General features: G+C 35.8%; 4 protein-coding genes across 6 annotated transcripts in view; 2 read left to right on the forward strand and 2 right to left on the reverse strand.

Moving 5' to 3' along the window:
- The window catches only part of LOC104706494 (probable receptor-like protein kinase At1g49730), a gene marked incomplete in the record, with an annotated part of 2,350 nt that extends 648 nt beyond the window's left edge, over nt 1-1,702 (forward strand). The window contains 6 exon segments of the mRNA XM_019229220.1: nt 269-524; nt 609-661; nt 735-802; nt 885-980; nt 1,063-1,132; nt 1,213-1,702. Coding sequence (XP_019084765.1) covers nt 269-524; nt 609-661; nt 735-802; nt 885-980; nt 1,063-1,132; nt 1,213-1,520 — 851 coding nt within the window.
- Nucleotides 1,843-5,779, reverse strand: LOC104706495 (chaperone protein dnaJ 2). Of its 3 annotated transcripts, none has more exons than XM_010422694.2 (6): nt 5,486-5,779; nt 4,984-5,083; nt 3,904-4,117; nt 3,524-3,800; nt 3,236-3,434; nt 1,843-2,352 (listed from the first exon to the last, which is right to left on the reverse strand). In XM_010422694.2, exons 1-6 carry the CDS (start codon nt 5,636-5,638, stop codon nt 2,030-2,032), a joined length of 1,266 nt encoding a protein of 421 aa, XP_010420996.1. In that variant the 5' UTR covers nt 5,639-5,779; the 3' UTR covers nt 1,843-2,029. The 3 variants fall into 3 exon arrangements, with proteins under 3 accessions (XP_010420996.1, XP_019084762.1, XP_010420997.1); XM_019229217.1 differs by lacking the exons at nt 3,524-3,800; nt 3,904-4,117 and adding exons at nt 4,172-4,300; nt 4,390-4,666 and having other exon boundaries at nt 3,236-3,305; nt 4,770-5,083; XM_010422695.2 differs by lacking the exons at nt 3,524-3,800; nt 3,904-4,117 and adding an exon at nt 4,390-4,666 and having other exon boundaries at nt 4,770-5,083.
- LOC104706497 lies at nt 8,596-11,296 on the forward strand. The gene is made up of 2 exons (XM_010422696.2): nt 8,596-10,205; nt 10,944-11,296. Exon 1 carries the CDS (start codon nt 9,105-9,107, stop codon nt 10,194-10,196), a length of 1,092 nt encoding a protein of 363 aa, XP_010420998.1. The 5' UTR covers nt 8,596-9,104; the 3' UTR covers nt 10,197-10,205; nt 10,944-11,296.
- On the reverse strand, nt 11,341-14,478 carry LOC104706498 (J domain-containing protein spf31). The gene is made up of 9 exons (XM_010422697.2): nt 14,262-14,478; nt 13,741-13,831; nt 13,522-13,582; nt 13,271-13,348; nt 13,012-13,085; nt 12,292-12,405; nt 12,083-12,190; nt 11,751-11,789; nt 11,341-11,665 (listed from the first exon to the last, which is right to left on the reverse strand). Exons 1-9 carry the CDS (start codon nt 14,348-14,350, stop codon nt 11,579-11,581), a joined length of 741 nt encoding a protein of 246 aa, XP_010420999.1. The 5' UTR covers nt 14,351-14,478; the 3' UTR covers nt 11,341-11,578.

A 16,691-nucleotide genomic window follows, 5' to 3' on the forward strand; every position in this document is an offset into this window, starting at 1 on the left:
CAGATTAGTTTTTTTTTTAGAGTTCTTGATTTTGACTTTTCTTAGTGGTTTTTGCTGTAAACTCTGTTCTGAAGTCGTAACTATTGCTGATTCATTTTGAGTGACTTGGTTTGAGTTCTCTATATATGAGACTTTTTTTGTGTTTCTACTTACAGCTTCATCAAACTCTATTGTTAAGTCCACCGATTCAGTTTCTTTTATTCTGGTGTTAGACTTGTGTTGTATGTTATTTATACAACCTGCCCTTCCAACTGTGGCATCATTACAGGAAGAATAGAATTTATCAGACGATTTGGATACAAGGATATAGTCAAAGCAACAGAAGGCTTTCGTAAGGTTATCTACAGCAACTACCACGGGTCTGCATACAGAGCCAAATTTAAAGGTGGTGAGGTTGCTTTGGTCAAAGAACTCAATGCTCTTGATCTTGGACGTGAACGGTTTGATGAGGAAGTCCAGCTCTTGGGTCGTTTACGTCACCGTCATCTCCTCACTCTTCGCGGCTTTTGCATCGGACGAAAGAGGTTTCCTTTGTCTATTTCTCTTGAAACTTTGAAAGAACGAATGAAAAAACATGTTTTTGTTTCTTACTTCTTGCTTTTTCTCAGGCTGCTAGTGTTTGACAACATTGAAAATGGAAGCTTGAAAGACCACCTCAATGGTAATAAAAACCCTTCAAAACATAATCATCAAAACGCAATCATTTGTTGAATCTTTTGTCTCTTTCTTGATAGATCCGCTAAAGACTCCTTTGAACTGGAAAACTCGCATCCAGATAGCCATTGGAGTCGCAGCTGCATTGGTAATGTTGCTTTTATTTTAACATACCAGTTATACTATTAAAGGGACTCAGAAGATGATTATGATCCGCTCTTTGACCACAGGACTACTTGCTAATCTTCAGCAGTAATGATGCACAGATATATGATGTTTCAGTGAACTCATGTAACATCATGTTGGATGAAAACTTCACCCCAAAAGTAAGTTTTCCCCTCATATATAGGTTCCTTTAAGCCCTTTTTTTTGTATCAGTTATTAATAAGTGGAATCTTCCTCTCATAGATTTCAGATATCCGCGTCAACAGGCACCCAAAAAACCATCCCAAAGCAATCCATGATTCTTGCTCTGAAGGTAAAACTTAAATTCACTTCTTTCCAAGAACAAGGATATGTAACCAATTCTTCATGGTTTGGGAAAAATGGTGTGTGTAGGATCATGTGCGGATGAGGAATGTGGAAACGTGATATTCCAACTAGGAGTATTGATGTTGGAGCTAATCACAGGACAGTCATCAGACAGACAAGGCAACGACTTGATCGAATGGGTACAAGACTCATGCATTGCAAACTCCATTGATAAAATGATTGATCCAGATTTAGGTTACAACTATAGCTCTAGAGAACTCCAGAAAGTTCTAGCCGTTGCTCGACTCTGCATTAAAACGAGGTACGAGCCTCCTTCATTCTCAATTACACATGTATACCGGTATCTACAAAAGAAGATCGATGTTGCAGCATAAATAGTAGTTTCTTGTTTGTGTACTGGATTGGTTGGATGGTTAAAAATGATAAGACACACGGTCTATCGTCCTTATTTTGTCTTTTGCCCATTTCACACCATTCTAGATGTGTAATAACAACTAACAGAGTAGTAGCATTGTACTCATCTTTATATAACTTTGGATCTGTTCGTTTCTTAGCTTATTTGAAAAACAATTCTTTTACCAAGTACAAATATGCCTGAAGCCATGAGCAACCCTTGCTACTATTGGTCAAAATACCATTAAAAACAAAACCTGGATTGAACAATGGTAGTATTTTCTTTGTTTCGGACATTAAAAATTGATAATAAAATCTTAAAAGGAACTACAAAGTTTATTCTCAAACTAAAAAAAATGGTAACAAGGATTTGAATTAGGACGAGGTTCTTCCCACTGAATTGGCAAAGTCTATAAAAAGACCCAAAAATAATACAATGCAAAAAGAAGAAGCAGATGTTTGATATCACTAAGATGCGCATGTGGATGGATCACTGCTGGGCACATTGCACACGCTGAGCACCGCCTGGGTGTTCTTCGTCATCATCGTCATAAGCCTCTCTTTGAGTTTGTGCCTTCCTTCTCATCTCATCCTCAATGTTCACATCATGCAGAGTCGTCTCTTCGCAGTCGTCTATATCCATATCGCTCATAGTTGCCTTGGTCGGCTTTGGCAAAACTTCTTCAATGGTCTTTGTCTGATCCGGGCTCAGCGATTCTGGGAACTCAACCGTGAAGTGGATGTATAACTTGCCCTTCATGAACGGCCTTTGGTACATCACCATTCCCTCGTCATTTATCGCCTTGTATGAATCTATCAGCAACCAAAATAGACACCACGGTAAGACATATAAACTGGCATAAATAAAAAAAATGGAAGGGGTGTATGATTGGGGCAAAGTAAAATACGTACCAGGTTTGACGACCTCTCCCGGATTGGATTTGATGAGAAGCTTTCTTGAGTCCAAATGGGTCAAGACAAACTGGAAGCCACACAAGGCCTCAGTTAGAGAGAGGGTGTGCTCCACAAACAGGTCATCTCCCTTTCGTTTAAACATTGGGTGCTCCTTCTGTTGAATGACGAACACTATATCTCCAGTGACAGTATCAGGCTGTTTCCAAAAGAAAAAGGCAGGAATTAGTCAATAGACGAAAAAAATTATAATGATCAAAGACAGGAAAAATAGAGAGTATCACAAACCGCTTCATCTGCTTGCCCACTGAATGTGATCTTCTGATTGTGTTGCATTCCCTTCTCCACGTGTACTTCAAGCACCTTCTTCTCAGAGACAACCTTGTCTCCTTTGCATTGCGGACACCTATCCCGATCATTGATGGTCTCTCCTGTGCCTTTGCAATCATTACAAGCATGCTGCACCTGCTGAATCATTCCAGGTCCAAACTGCCTGATCGAGACCTTAACTCCCGCACCCTGACAGCCACCGCACTTCGTTGAAGCTCCAGACTTGGAACCCTTTCTGCAATGATAAAGCAAATTATGTCAGTGAAAACCTCTTTTACACATCTTGGATATTCAAAGCAATACCGCAACCGTGAAAGGATAAGGTAATAAGTACTAACCCGTTACACTTTGAGCACAAAGCCTTCCTAGAAAGTGAGAGTTTCTTTGTTGTTCCGAGATAANGTAAATAAAAAAATGAAAGGGGTGTATGATTGGGGCAAAGTAAAATACGTACCAGGTTTGACGACCTCTCCCGGATTGGATTTGATGAGAAGCTTTCTTGAGTCCAAATGGGTCAAGACAAACTGGAAGCCACACAAGGCCTCAGTTAGAGAGAGGGTGTGCTCCACAAACAGGTCATCTCCCTTTCGTTTAAACATTGGGTGCTCCTTCTGTTGAATGACGAACACTATATCTCCAGTGACAGTATCAGGCTGTTTCCAAAAGAAAAAGGCAGGAATTAGTCAATAGACGAAAAAAATTATAATGATCAAAGACAGGAAAAATAGAGAGTATCACAAACCGCTTCATCTGCTTGCCCACTGAATGTGATCTTCTGATTGTGTTGCATTCCCTTCTCCACGTGTACTTCAAGCACCTTCTTCTCAGAGACAACCTTGTCTCCTTTGCATTGCGGACACCTATCCCGATCATTGATGGTCTCTCCTGTGCCTTTGCAATCATTACAAGCATGCTGCACCTGCTGAATCATTCCAGGTCCAAACTGCCTGATCGAGACCTTAACTCCCGCACCCTGACAGCCACCGCACTTCGTTGAAGCTCCAGACTTGGAACCCTTTCTGCAATGATAAAGCAAATTATGTCAGTGAAAACCTCTTTTACACATCTTGGATATTCAAAGCAATACCGCAACCGTGAAAGGATAAGGTAATAAGTACTAACCCGTTACACTTTGAGCACAAAGCCTTCCTAGAAAGTGAGAGTTTCTTTGTTGTTCCGAGATAAACGTCCTCTAAGGAAACCTTCAGGGGATGAACAACATCTTCACCGCGCCTCTGCCTCCTTCCCCGACTGCTACCACCTCCGAATGGGTGTCCTCCACCACCACCAAAGAAGGACGAGAAGATATCAAATGGGTCATGCCCACCTCCTCCACCACCCATTCCCTCCTTGAGCGCATCCTCTCCATATTGATCGTNGTCAAGACAAACTGGAAGCCACACAAGGCCTCAGTTAGAGAGAGGGTGTGCTCCACAAACAGGTCATCTCCCTTTCGTTTAAACATTGGGTGCTCCTTCTGTTGAATGACGAACACTATATCTCCAGTGACAGTATCAGGCTGTTTCCAAAAGAAAAAGGCAGGAATTAGTCAATAGACGAAAAAAATTATAATGATCAAAGACAGGAAAAATAGAGAGTATCACAAACCGCTTCATCTGCTTGCCCACTGAATGTGATCTTCTGATTGTGTTGCATTCCCTTCTCCACGTGTACTTCAAGCACCTTCTTCTCAGAGACAACCTTGTCTCCTTTGCATTGCGGACACCTATCCCGATCATTGATGGTCTCTCCTGTGCCTTTGCAATCATTACAAGCATGCTGCACCTGCTGAATCATTCCAGGTCCAAACTGCCTGATCGAGACCTTAACTCCCGCACCCTGACAGCCACCGCACTTCGTTGAAGCTCCAGACTTGGAACCCTTTCTGCAATGATAAAGCAAATTATGTCAGTGAAAACCTCTTTTACACATCTTGGATATTCAAAGCAATACCGCAACCGTGAAAGGATAAGGTAATAAGTACTAACCCGTTACACTTTGAGCACAAAGCCTTCCTAGAAAGTGAGAGTTTCTTTGTTGTTCCGAGATAAACGTCCTCTAAGGAAACCTTCAGGGGATGAACAACATCTTCACCGCGCCTCTGCCTCCTTCCCCGACTGCTACCACCTCCGAATGGGTGTCCTCCACCACCACCAAAGAAGGACGAGAAGATATCAAATGGGTCATGCCCACCTCCTCCACCACCCATTCCCTCCTTGAGCGCATCCTCTCCATATTGATCGTAGATCTCCCGCTTCTCCGGATCACTAAGAACTTCATAAGCCTGAGCTAGCTCTTTAAACTGCAGAGACATGTAACATAATGTTTGAATATTTTTGTTCAAATCCAAAGACTCTACAGACAAACCAATTTACTCAATACACATAATCTCCAACACAATAAATTCAACTATCTCAAGTGCCAAAAGAAGAAATTTTTATAGACAAGTCGAATTCAAGAATCTAATTAACAGAATCACAAATCTATAAGAGTCTATACACAAAGGAGAGTCACCAGTTGACCTAAAACTCGCAGATTTCAGATCAAATCGAACATAAAGAAGACATTAACAAAGATCTAAGAGCACCATCGATCGAAGAATCCAAATCAAACTAACCAAACAAAATAAAAGACTAGACTTTTAAAACAGAAACCAAATCAATTATCACAGAATCAGAGCAATATTGAAGAAAAAAGGAGAAACCTTTTCAGGATCTCCACCCTTATCAGGATGGTTTTTGATGGCGGCTTTCTTGTAAGCTTTCTTGAGATCTTCAGGTGATGCGGTCTTAGGAACACCAAGGATCTCGTAGAACTTGGTGTTATCGCTCTTCCTAGAAGGTCCTCTTCCGAACATCTTTCTTTTCTCTTATTACGAAAACCCTAAAAGACAAAAAAACACAGAGAGAAGGAAAAGTCCTTCGAGAGGGGGGGAGAAGGAGACGGGAGTTTGTTGTGGCTGCTCGAAGACTTTTCTTCTGTTCAAGGTCTTGTGGAGCGGAACACTCTAGAACTTTTTATATCTTTCTTTCTTTTCTTTTTTCCCTTTTCCTCTTTTCACAATTTGTTTTTTTCTTTTATTTTATTCGTTTCTTTTCCTGTGAGAAAGAATGTGGGAAATTTCTCTTAAAAGAGATCAAAAAGATAATGGAAATTTAATTAAAAAAATAAAAAACCATAGAAAGAAGAAAAAAAAAAAGAGATAACTTAGACATTTACATTAAGAAATTCATTTACTCATCTATCTTATTATATGACATCCAACATATTGTAAAAGTCTCCTTTCTATATAGATTAAGATTTTATTTTATCTTCTAGCTACAATCCAAATACATTTAATATCCATTAATTTTCCACTAAATATATTTGATTTAAGAGTTTTTTTTGTTGACACAATTGATTAAAGAGTTTATAGTATTATATATCAACATAATCTAACTGCAAACCCAAAAAAACAAAAAAAAAACAATATATACACGAACATATAATCCAAATTTTTAAAAATCGTTATAATTTAACCAACTCTGACTTAATAATATACATGGAGAATCCAATTGATAAATGTTATTGATGACAAATTTCAGATGTTCAAAAAAAAACAAAAAATTGATATTGATGACAAATTTTGTTAAGCTCAATTGATCCAAATGATCATTTTCATAAATGCATGAGTAATGACATATTTCGAAACAAAATGATTACACAAATCGTTAATCAGGGTATGAGTAAGATTAAGATATAAACTCGTTTACTTAAGTGCTTTCAGACTTTCTTTCTTTTTTTACTTCAAGTGCTTTAGACAATTTATATGGGGACTCCTTGTTTATTCTGGTTTACTAAAGTAAGTGCGTCATGTGTCGCCTACGACAAGTACGAACAATGTTGATGATAGAGCTTAGCTAATACAACTTGGGAAGTACGAATAACACGTTTCAACGTATGATAGAACAGAACAGAACACAACCCGCACTCATGCTAGATTTTTTGCCAGAATTTTACCCAGGGTCCTGGATCCAGCCTTAAACTTAGCCAATCTGTGTATGTTAGTCATGTGTTTTCTAACTGATTTAAGTAAAATCAATATTTGTTGCTATGGTAGGCTGCGTATTGATTATCTCTCTTTATTTTATTTTTTTGAGTTTTGGAGCTTATTTTATTATTAGAAAAATGACGTTTTAAATTTCAGTGACACTGTAAATATTTAAAATGATTTTACAAATATTTTAAATTTTAAAACTAATTTTCATGTTTGCACCATCATAAAAGATGATGAAACAATAATATTCATTAGGGCAAAATAGTTAAAGTTTTAATTTTAAAAAACGATGTAACAGCAAATGTTGATTTAATTTTAATTTTAATTCTTAAACATTAAATTATCTTCCAGAAACAACACACTAATATTCTAAAGTTTTCACATGTTTTCTCTCATTAAATAGTTAATCCGCAAATCAAATTATGAATAAAATTGTTTCTCCTAAAAGTTTGTTGCAAAAACAAAAACATATTCTCTCTAATATGACAAAATAATGTATGTCACAGATAGTTTGCCCAAAAATAAAAATGACCAAAATCAACCCTAATTATTTGTTAAACGTTTATTCATATCTATACTTCAATACCCTATAAATAACAACCTAAACTATATTTTAATTCAAAAATTTGCTACCTAAACTATATTTTAATTCAAACTTGCTACCTAAATCATATGTAATATTGTCAATTTCAACATCACCTCGAACGGTATTAAGTCAGAGTCTAATGATGTTGAGTCAAAAGACTCGTGACGTTCACGTGGCACAAAGACTTACTCAAACCACGTCCTTTTTGGTCATTCTTGGGTGGATTGTGGCAAGAAACAAAGCGTTTGACAAAAAAACGGGGTATTAAAGTCTGTTTTTGGGTGTGTTGTGGGACTTTATTTTTGGTCATTTTTTGCCACAACAAACCAAAAAATGACCAAAATGATGTTATCTTGGTAAGTCTCAGTGTTATGTGGGTGACAGGATCGTGTGACTCATCATCGTTAAACTTCTACTTAACAACATTCGAGCATATGTTGAAATTGATATTTTATATAGTTTAGATAGCAAATTTGAAATTTAATTCAGTTTATGTTGTTATTTACAAGATGTTAAGGTTTATGTATAAGAAAATGTTTGCTAAATAGTTGGGGTTGATTTTGGCAATTACTCTGTCAAGAAAGTACTAAAAACGATAAAGGCTTACAAAAATTAATTATCTAGTATCTACGATAGAAAGCTCACTGCGTACTTAATCCTCTCGACCTTCCAGATTACAATTAGCCTTTTATAATGCAATTTATGTGTTATTCTCTTATATATTTTTGGTAAACCGAAGATTTTGGACTATTAAGCAGGTCTTAATCCTGTTGTTGGGTATAATTAAAACTATAAGCAATTAAGTCTAAAAATATCTAATACGTGTCCTTTCTCCTTATAAAAGAAAGAAATACTACAAAACATACCAGCAGAAGAAGATAGTGCACACCACACCAGTTACCAAATCAGTTGGACCTACCGAATTAAGATACAACATTTAATGGCTGGTTTTATTATTACATTCTCACGTTTATTACAATTAAAAAACAAAATGTTACTTATACATATTACTATTAAATAAATCAATAAACAGCACTTGCACATCATTATCGACCGACGTTTATATGAACGACGGCAAAAAAACACAGAGCAACGCCGTTAACTCTTGACGACGTCAGGTATATTAACCCTTGTCCGTTTACGTAAATGACAAAAATACCCCTACGAACAAGTTGCGCGTCAAAATCACAAAACGGAGAGACAGCAGCAGCGAACACAATCGATCGTCTCTCTTTCCCTCTCTTTCGTCATCTCTAATCTTCTTCTTCTTCTTCTTCATCATCATCACACTGACTGTGAAAAAGACCCCTTTTGTTTTTTTTTTTTACAATCTGAGATCTGGAACAGATATTTCTAAAATCTCATTAAATTCCCCCTTAAAGTTTCAATCTTTACCCTTTTTCCCCCAAATATTTCTGGAGATTTCTTTCTAAAATTTCTCCACCGATTCACCCCCCCCCCCAGTCTCCCTGGCTATGAGAATCTATTGAAGTTCTTTCTTTCTCAGAGCTTCAATGATGCAAAAAAAAATCCCTAATTTTTTTTACCCCCAATTAAAAAAAAGAACTTCAAATTCATGGAGGATCCAAGCACATTCCGGTAGATTTGTATCTTTGGGGGAGAAGAAGAGAAAGTCAAATCTTTAGGGTTTTCCCGATTTGAAGAAAGTTTCGATTTTGTTTTTTTTTTGTATAAAACCAAATGTTCTCGAACCAGTTCGTTCTCGTCTTCTCTCTTCTTCTATGTCTCCCATTCGTCTTCTTCTTCGTTGCGCCACATGTGTTCCCTTCACCTCCTCCTGGTGAATCTTTAATCCCAATCTCCGATGAGATTGATGACCGGAGTTTATTCATCGCCGCTGCTGGCTCAACCTCTCTCTCCCATCTCTCATCTGGAAACCCTAACCCTAAGCTCAAGATTGCGTTTTTATTCCTCACCAACTCCGATCTCCATTTCGCGCCAATCTGGGATCGCTTCTTCTCTGGTCATCCTAAATCTCTCTACAACGTCTACGTCCACGGAGATCCTTATGCCAATATCACAAGACCTGGCAACGGCTCTGTATTTGAGAATGCCTTCATTGCCAATGCTAAGCGCACGGCACGAGCCTCTCCGACGCTTATCTCCGCCACGAGACGGCTCCTCGCCACCGCGTTTCTTGATGATCCTGCGAATACTTACTTCGCTGTGCTCTCTCAGTATTGCATTCCTCTCCACTCTTTCAACTACGTTTACAGCTCTCTCTTTGAGTCTTCGACTTTTGATAAATCTGATCCGGATCCTACTCCTAATCCTAGAGGTATCCGGATCTTGTACCGGAGTTTTATGGAACTGATATCTGATGAGCCGAGGCTTTGGAAACGCTACATTGCTCGGGGAAGGTATGCTATGATGCCTGAGGTTCCATTTGAGAAGTTCCGAGTTGGTTCGCAGTTCTTTGTTATGACTAGAAAACATGCTTTGTTAACCATCAAAGATCGGATCTTGTGGCGTAAATTTAAGCTCCCTTGTTATCGTTCTGACGAGTGTTACCCTGAGGAGCATTATTTCCCAACGCTGTTGAACATGAAGGATCCTGATGGTTGCACGGGGTATACGCTTACTAGGGTTAACTGGACTGGCACTGTGAAAGGACATCCTTATACCTATAAGCCTAAGGAAGTCGTGCCTGAGCTGATTCAGAGACTCCGGCGATCAAACCACTCTAGCTCCTACTTTTTCGCACGCAAATTTACTCCAGGTTGCTTGAAGCCGCTGTTGGCCATTGCAGATTCCGTGATTTTCAGAGATTAAGTTATGCAGGTAAGTGTTCAAAAGCCTTTTCCCTTCTTACTTACTTTCATCCTTGTGGATTACTATGTATGTGTCTATGTGACTTGGTCAAGGAACTAAACCGTACATTGATAGATAGTTGTAATGTTAGGGCTTGTTTTGATCTAAAGCCATTTGATATGAAACATGTTTATAAGCAGAACATTTGGCTATGGTGGTTGGTTACACAAGACTTAATTTTTTATCAGAGTATGTTTTATTAGTGAAGTGTTTATGAAAGCACGAATGGTCATGAGAATCAGCTTGGATTTAGATACTGTACTGTTTAGTAACTGAGATAAAACAGTCCTTAACATTACACATCTACCAATCTATAGTTTAGCTGTACCCCTCAATACTCTGATTTTAAGCAAGATCTTGGTAATGGTGGAAAGACGATTATGAGCACTTAGGTTGTTCAGAATTAATCATCACAGACTCTTCTGATTTCTCAGTGAAAGTTTAATGAAAAGCATGTATCATCGTTAAGATAAATGTCTGCATTGGCTAGACTATGCGCTCTAATCATAAATCATAAGAAGCAATTTATATTATCCAATTTTGGATGATACGGAGAAGTGTATTGTGCTATTTTCTGTTTCATTGCTCTGTCATACATCTGTGAAGAAAATGTGTGGAATTGCATTGTGTTGGTGTTCTCTTGTTTGGATCTTTAATAAAAATGAACAGCCTCTCAATTTTGTTTTGCTTTTGGGTATGTCGTTTCAGGGTGACAAAAGAAAGTTTTGGACCGAAGAGGTTTTATGATATGGGTTGAACCGTTGAGGAACAGATGCCACTTTCAGGATTAAGAAGTGGCAAACCGAAACGATGTTCGAAATAAATATACCAGTTTTAGTGGTACTTGGAGGCAGCGCTTGCCTGTTAGCTGTTGTGACATATATATATCACACGACACGAGAACACAGATTAAGAGATGGAGAATTTGTAATTTGTTTTTATTTTTTTGTTTTCTTTTTGTTCTTAGAGCTGGTGCTGTTACATGGCAGAGCTCTTTTTACCTCAAAGGCTTGGGGTTTGTAGCATTATAAATGTATCAATGAAAGAGATATGTTATTTTCTTGATCTCTCTTGTGGTGAACACCACATTGAATATATATAAAAAGATCAAAGTTAATTTTTTTTAATCTAAAGTCTAATAAAGACATCGTCATCTGGCTGAGATGCAATACAAAGAGGTCATAAGCGTGTGAGATATCTCTTCCATGTTTCTGATTTATTTGGAAAGACAAATCTAGTTGGTGATGTACAAAGAGAAGCACACACACAAGCAGAAAGAGTCTGAGATCATCCTCGAGAATACCAGTCTATCAATGTCAACAACAACTATAAAATGGCATAGATCAGCCTTTCTTGACTGGCCTTTGGACGTACGATTTGTTCGGATCCTCTGTCTTTAACTTTGGAGGACGCGTCTCTCCTTTTTTGGCCTGATGAGATAACAGAAGCTTAGATTGAAACTTTTGACCCAAATGAAATAAGTAATCCACCAATAGCTAACAATGCGTCTCTTACCTTTTTTCCTGATTTTTGAAAGTCTCTCCAGCTTGATACCTACACAGGGAGACCCAAACTTTAGTCAACTTCAAGGACAAAAACCAATTGCATATATGATCTTATGATCATATTAGCAGCAGATGGAACCAGGACTTGCTCCTTCGAATCCAAAAACAAGTGTCAAAGAGTTTTGTTCATAAGAAGTGATTAACGCTTCAGACTATTCTCAGATGAATTCCCTTCTCTAAATCCATTGACACAAGTGTCAAAAGGTCAGCTAAAATGATACTAAACTAATGCGTTCATAGGCAGGTAATGATTTAGGATTATTGGTCAACAAAATAACATACCCTTTTTTCTCTTGTCCCTTCCCACTGTTCTTCATGCTCACGCTTTTTCTTCCATATCTCCTTTTGTTCTGCTTCATCCTTCTTCAGTCTTCCCTCTTCTTCTGATATCTAAATATCAAGAAGAAATATAACACAAATAAACGAATGAATGATTGTGCCACTTCTCACGCAGAAAATATGACGCAAGGGGAACTAGAAACTCTATATACCCTCATCGCCATTTTTCTTCTACGCCACTCTTGGTCTGTTAATATCTCTCGGACCTTTAACTTAAGCTCCCTCTGAAACTCTTCAGATTGCTCAAATATGTGCTCATGCTTTCCCTGTGTACATAAAAATTGTGTAGACAAGTTAAAAGGAATCTGGACTATTAAAAGAAAAAATGGAACATAAGATATTAAGGATTTAGATATATGAGAATACAATAAGTGGTGACATAACAGAAATCAGTGAAAGCAACAACGAAGAAAGACATTTAAACTTTGACAAACATGAGCTAGAAATTATGTAGCTTAGAAGTCTTATTTCATGGAACAGGGTATTAAACCGAACAACAAGATCATATCAGCTAAGCAAGATATTTTCAAAATGTACTACTATGTTACACATGCATCTGGCAACAACTTCATCTGGAAACTCAAAGAAAACTTCTTGCGAAAATTGCAACTTGCCAGAAAGAAACAGATACTATACACTCACTGAACAAGCAACAACAGTTAGTTCCCTCCAGAAGAAGCCTGATTCTGACAAAAGCTAGGGTCTTATAAAGAAAATATGCAGTTTCAAAAATAATACTATAGATATCACAGGTTACAATGAGCCAGCTTGACTCTGTATCCAATCACGTTGGACAAACAGAAGAGGTAAACAACGAGGATGTCAGATAAATAAAGCTTAGATCAGAACCCCGAAAGAAACGGGTTTCTTACCTCATCAACCAAGGACTTTATTTTAGAAGCGGTATCTTTCTTTAACTGTTTCTTTCTCTTCATCCTAAGCTCTTCTGCATTTCACCGTCGAAAGAAAGAAGGTTTGACGAGACAGAAAAATTGAAGGTAAACTACAGATTCTGGTATAATTTACAGATTCAGAAAAGCCAGAGGAGTTCCTAACAACTCCAGAAAGTTATCAAACAGGTAATACTTGGACAGTGGACAGTTGGACCCAAGATAAACTACAAAATCTTACCTTTCGCAGCATGGACTTGGGTGAGAATATAATCTCTTTCTTGGTCGTTCAGCAGTAGTTGTTGCGCTTTTGCCAATGCTGTTCAGTTATCATAAAACATTAAAAACATTACGAGTTCATCCAGACTAATCAAATCTTTAAGGAGAGAGCCAAGCATTTCATGCTTGATACAACACCGAGATGGTGGATTCACACAAAAACAACTGAATATGTAAATAAACTATGGAAAACAAAATTTTAAGAATATAAACCTCCAAAAGCGTCCTGTGCTTGTGGATGTTTGCATTTGTCAGGGTGAACCATCAAAGATATCTGGAAAAAAGGTTGAGATCAGTCACAAAGTCTCCAGTGTGTTGTCAATCAGTGGCGTAGTAACCACTTGGGCAACGATTTTGTTTCTACCAAGTCGATAAACCATGGAATAAAAAACAAATGTCCTCAAAAGTGAAACTCGCAGGAAGAAAAAATACCTTTCTGTACTGTCTTTTAACGTCATCCGTGGAAGAATCGAAAGATAGGTTAAGATGCTCAAACGGGTTCAGTTTGAAGCATGAGAGAATCCTACAAAAGTTTCAAAACTTGAAGATATAAAATCACTAGAGACATGAAAATGCAACAAAACTACCATAATGATATTAACTGTAACACTACTATACATAGAAGACATGTGCAAAAACTACCCCCAGATCACAACTTCGTATTGCCCCAAAACAAAACAACAACAAGACAGTGAAAAAGGAGAGAAATTGATCCAATATTCAGAAGATCCACTTTCTAATTAGTGCATAGTCAAAATTAAGCATATCCAAAAGAGCTGTTTAATTCCGTTTCATACAGTTCCCAAAGTTACGATCGTCCTAAGAGGTAATCGCAGAACATAGAAACCCTAGCCCACTATGAATTGCATAAACACGATGTCAGATCGGGAACAGAGGTGAAAGGGTACAAGCTAAATTAGAGAGATAAGGAAAAAAAGGGTTTCGAAAGGAACCTGACGACTTCGTTGTCTCTCTCAACTTCACCGACCTCGGCGAGGAAAGATTTAAGAATCGCATCGTCTTCTATTTTCACCTCTCCCATGACTCTGTTTTCTTATGATTATCTTCTTCTCCTTCCAACGATGGCAAACAAAAAAAGAGTTGAAGGGAGAAACCAAATTGGCGGATTCTCTGGGCTCTCTCTATTCTGGAATTGCAGTCGGGTATTCGGATGGGTTAAATTGTGGGTCTGGATCTGAGTCTTTCGGGTCAAACAAGTGTATTCGGATTTAGGGACAGAGAATGTAATTAACTGTCAACTAGATAAATTATTATTCTTTGAGAAGAAAAATATCAATTTTTAGATATTTATTGGAGCACTTTGACAAAATATGGTTTTTAAAGTAAATTACATTATCAAAAAAAAAAAATTGATTAATAGGTTAATCAAGAATTAATTAATGCTTTTACACTATAAAATTTGAATGTTGAATCCCAAATAATACGATATTAATAATTATTCATATTAATGGAGCAAAGTTTACCGGAGATTATAAGGAACTAGATTAGGACCCGCACATCGTGCGGGTTTTAAATTGTCAAATAAAAATAAGTAATATGATATATTAATCTTTTGCTATAAATAAAAAACTACTTTTCAGAAGTAAATATATATAAATATCTTTTAGTTAGGGAAAAATCATATTCCCATTGATGAAATTTGTTTTTTCTTTATTTTTAGATTAATGTATTAATTTATATTTTTCTATTTTAAATTTATTATATAAATTATTAAAATAATCTAAAATAAAATTATCAGCAACCAAAAATTTTGCCAAACATTCAAAATGAATATCAGAATTGCCAAATTTTAAAAACATTCCACAACTTATTGGTATAATATTTTACATGCAAACAACTCGTCAAAGTGTCTTCTTATTAACATCCATTAGCTCTAAGTTTTACCATAAAGAATATGTTCATACACCAAAAAATATATTATTGTTAAAGTATAGTCTTTATCATCACCTATAAAATGTTTGTATGAACAAATTGAACCAATTTTATGTATCTTTCCTTTCACTTTGACATAGTTCCTTTAACCACTAAAATTGTTGTGTCATTGTTTCTTTAACCACTATAATTGTTGTGTCATTGTTTCTTTAACCATTAAAATTGTTTACTCACAAAAAAAACTTAGAAAAAACATCTCCACCATTGCAATGAGTTTATAACCAACCCAATACAAATTGAGAAATTGAAAAAAAAAAAAATTATTTGACATAATAAAAATAAAAAATAGAAAACTATAAGCACAATGATATATGAGACTTGGATAATTCATAGATATAAATAGAAACTAAAAATACTACAACATAATAATTTTTTTTGGTATTACATATCCTTAACTTAAAAAAAATATTACAAAACTTTATTTTAAATCATCACAGGTTTCTAATTTGAAAATCAAATTGAAGTAAATAATGTAAAATCTTAACTAAATTATAAAGTAAAAAAATTAAGAAGAAGGAATATAATCAAATATTAATTGTTCAAATCCCTAACTGAAAACAAAATTTGACTAAAAACATATAAAATTTTAATTTACATCATATAGATATTTATAATTGATAATGAAATTGAAATAAATAATATAATATTTTAGATTAAATCATGATACATGTTACAAATATTTATACGTGTTGTAATCTCATATATATTATTTATAATAATATATAACATAAAAATAGAATATAGTTCCGATCATGTTAATGAGTAACTTCAAAATGAAGTTTTGTATAAATGTGTTGTTATTACGTTGAGAACATATTTTTACACTTGTCAACATCTTAAATTGATAACTTGACATATGTGATGATAACGTTGACGACTAAATTTGAAAACAAAAATTTATAATTTACATGATGAAATTGTTAGTTTTCTTTTTCTAAATTTTCAGACCCGTGTAAAATCTAATCGATAGACTTGACACTTTTCTCGATCATGTTAATAATTAAATTGAAACCAAACATTTATATATGTCGTGATTATTATATAAATACAAAAAAAAATCTAGGAGAATTAGGTTAATAATAAGAAATTAGTTCAATTTTTATATATAAATAGTTATTTATTGTTACTTCTGTATATATTTTCTTTTTATGATAGATTTAGAACTTGTAATAAAACATAAGATATGTTCAATTTCCTTACAGTGATAGGTAAATTTTTTCTTTTTGTTTTTGGATTAGTTTTTTTGTTTGGTAAATTTTTTTTTAACTTTTTTTTAGCGATTAACTTAGACATGAATCAAAATCTAAGATCGTTAATTTGACACATGTCGCGATCATATTAAGCAATAATCTGGACACATGTAAATATCTTAGATATACAATTGACACATGTCACGATCTTGTTAATGAGTAACTTTGACATCAAGATTT

This window comes from Camelina sativa, chromosome 8, assembly GCF_000633955.1.
Source record: "Camelina sativa cultivar DH55 chromosome 8, Cs, whole genome shotgun sequence".
NCBI lineage: Eukaryota > Viridiplantae > Streptophyta > Magnoliopsida > Brassicales > Brassicaceae > Camelina > Camelina sativa.

What these genes read in the sequence shown, in the direction of transcription:
- LOC104706495 (XM_010422694.2), bottom strand. Translation starts at nt 5,638, where the DNA reads ATGTTCGGAAGAGGACCTTCTAGGAAGAGCGATAACACCAAGTTCTAC. An exon ending in AGGGTGGAGATCCTGAAAAG is followed by an intron (nt 5,084 to 5,485) that starts GTTTCTCCTTTT and finishes ATGTCTCTGCAG; the next exon opens with TTTAAAGAGCTAGCTCAGGC. An exon ending in TTGTGCTCAAAGTGTAACGG is followed by an intron (nt 3,801 to 3,903) that starts GTTAGTACTTAT and finishes TTATCATTGCAG; the next exon opens with AAAGGGTTCCAAGTCTGGAG.
- LOC104706497 (XM_010422696.2), top strand. Translation starts at nt 9,105, where the DNA reads ATGTTCTCGAACCAGTTCGTTCTCGTCTTCTCTCTTCTTCTATGTCTC.
- LOC104706498 (XM_010422697.2), bottom strand. Translation starts at nt 14,350, where the DNA reads ATGGGAGAGGTGAAAATAGAAGACGATGCGATTCTTAAATCTTTCCTC. An exon ending in TAAAGTCCTTGGTTGATGAG is followed by an intron (nt 12,406 to 13,011) that starts GTAAGAAACCCG and finishes TTATGTACACAG; the next exon opens with GGAAAGCATGAGCACATATT. An exon ending in GAAGAAAAATGGCGATGAGG is followed by an intron (nt 12,191 to 12,291) that starts GTATATAGAGTT and finishes CTTGATATTTAG; the next exon opens with ATATCAGAAGAAGAGGGAAG.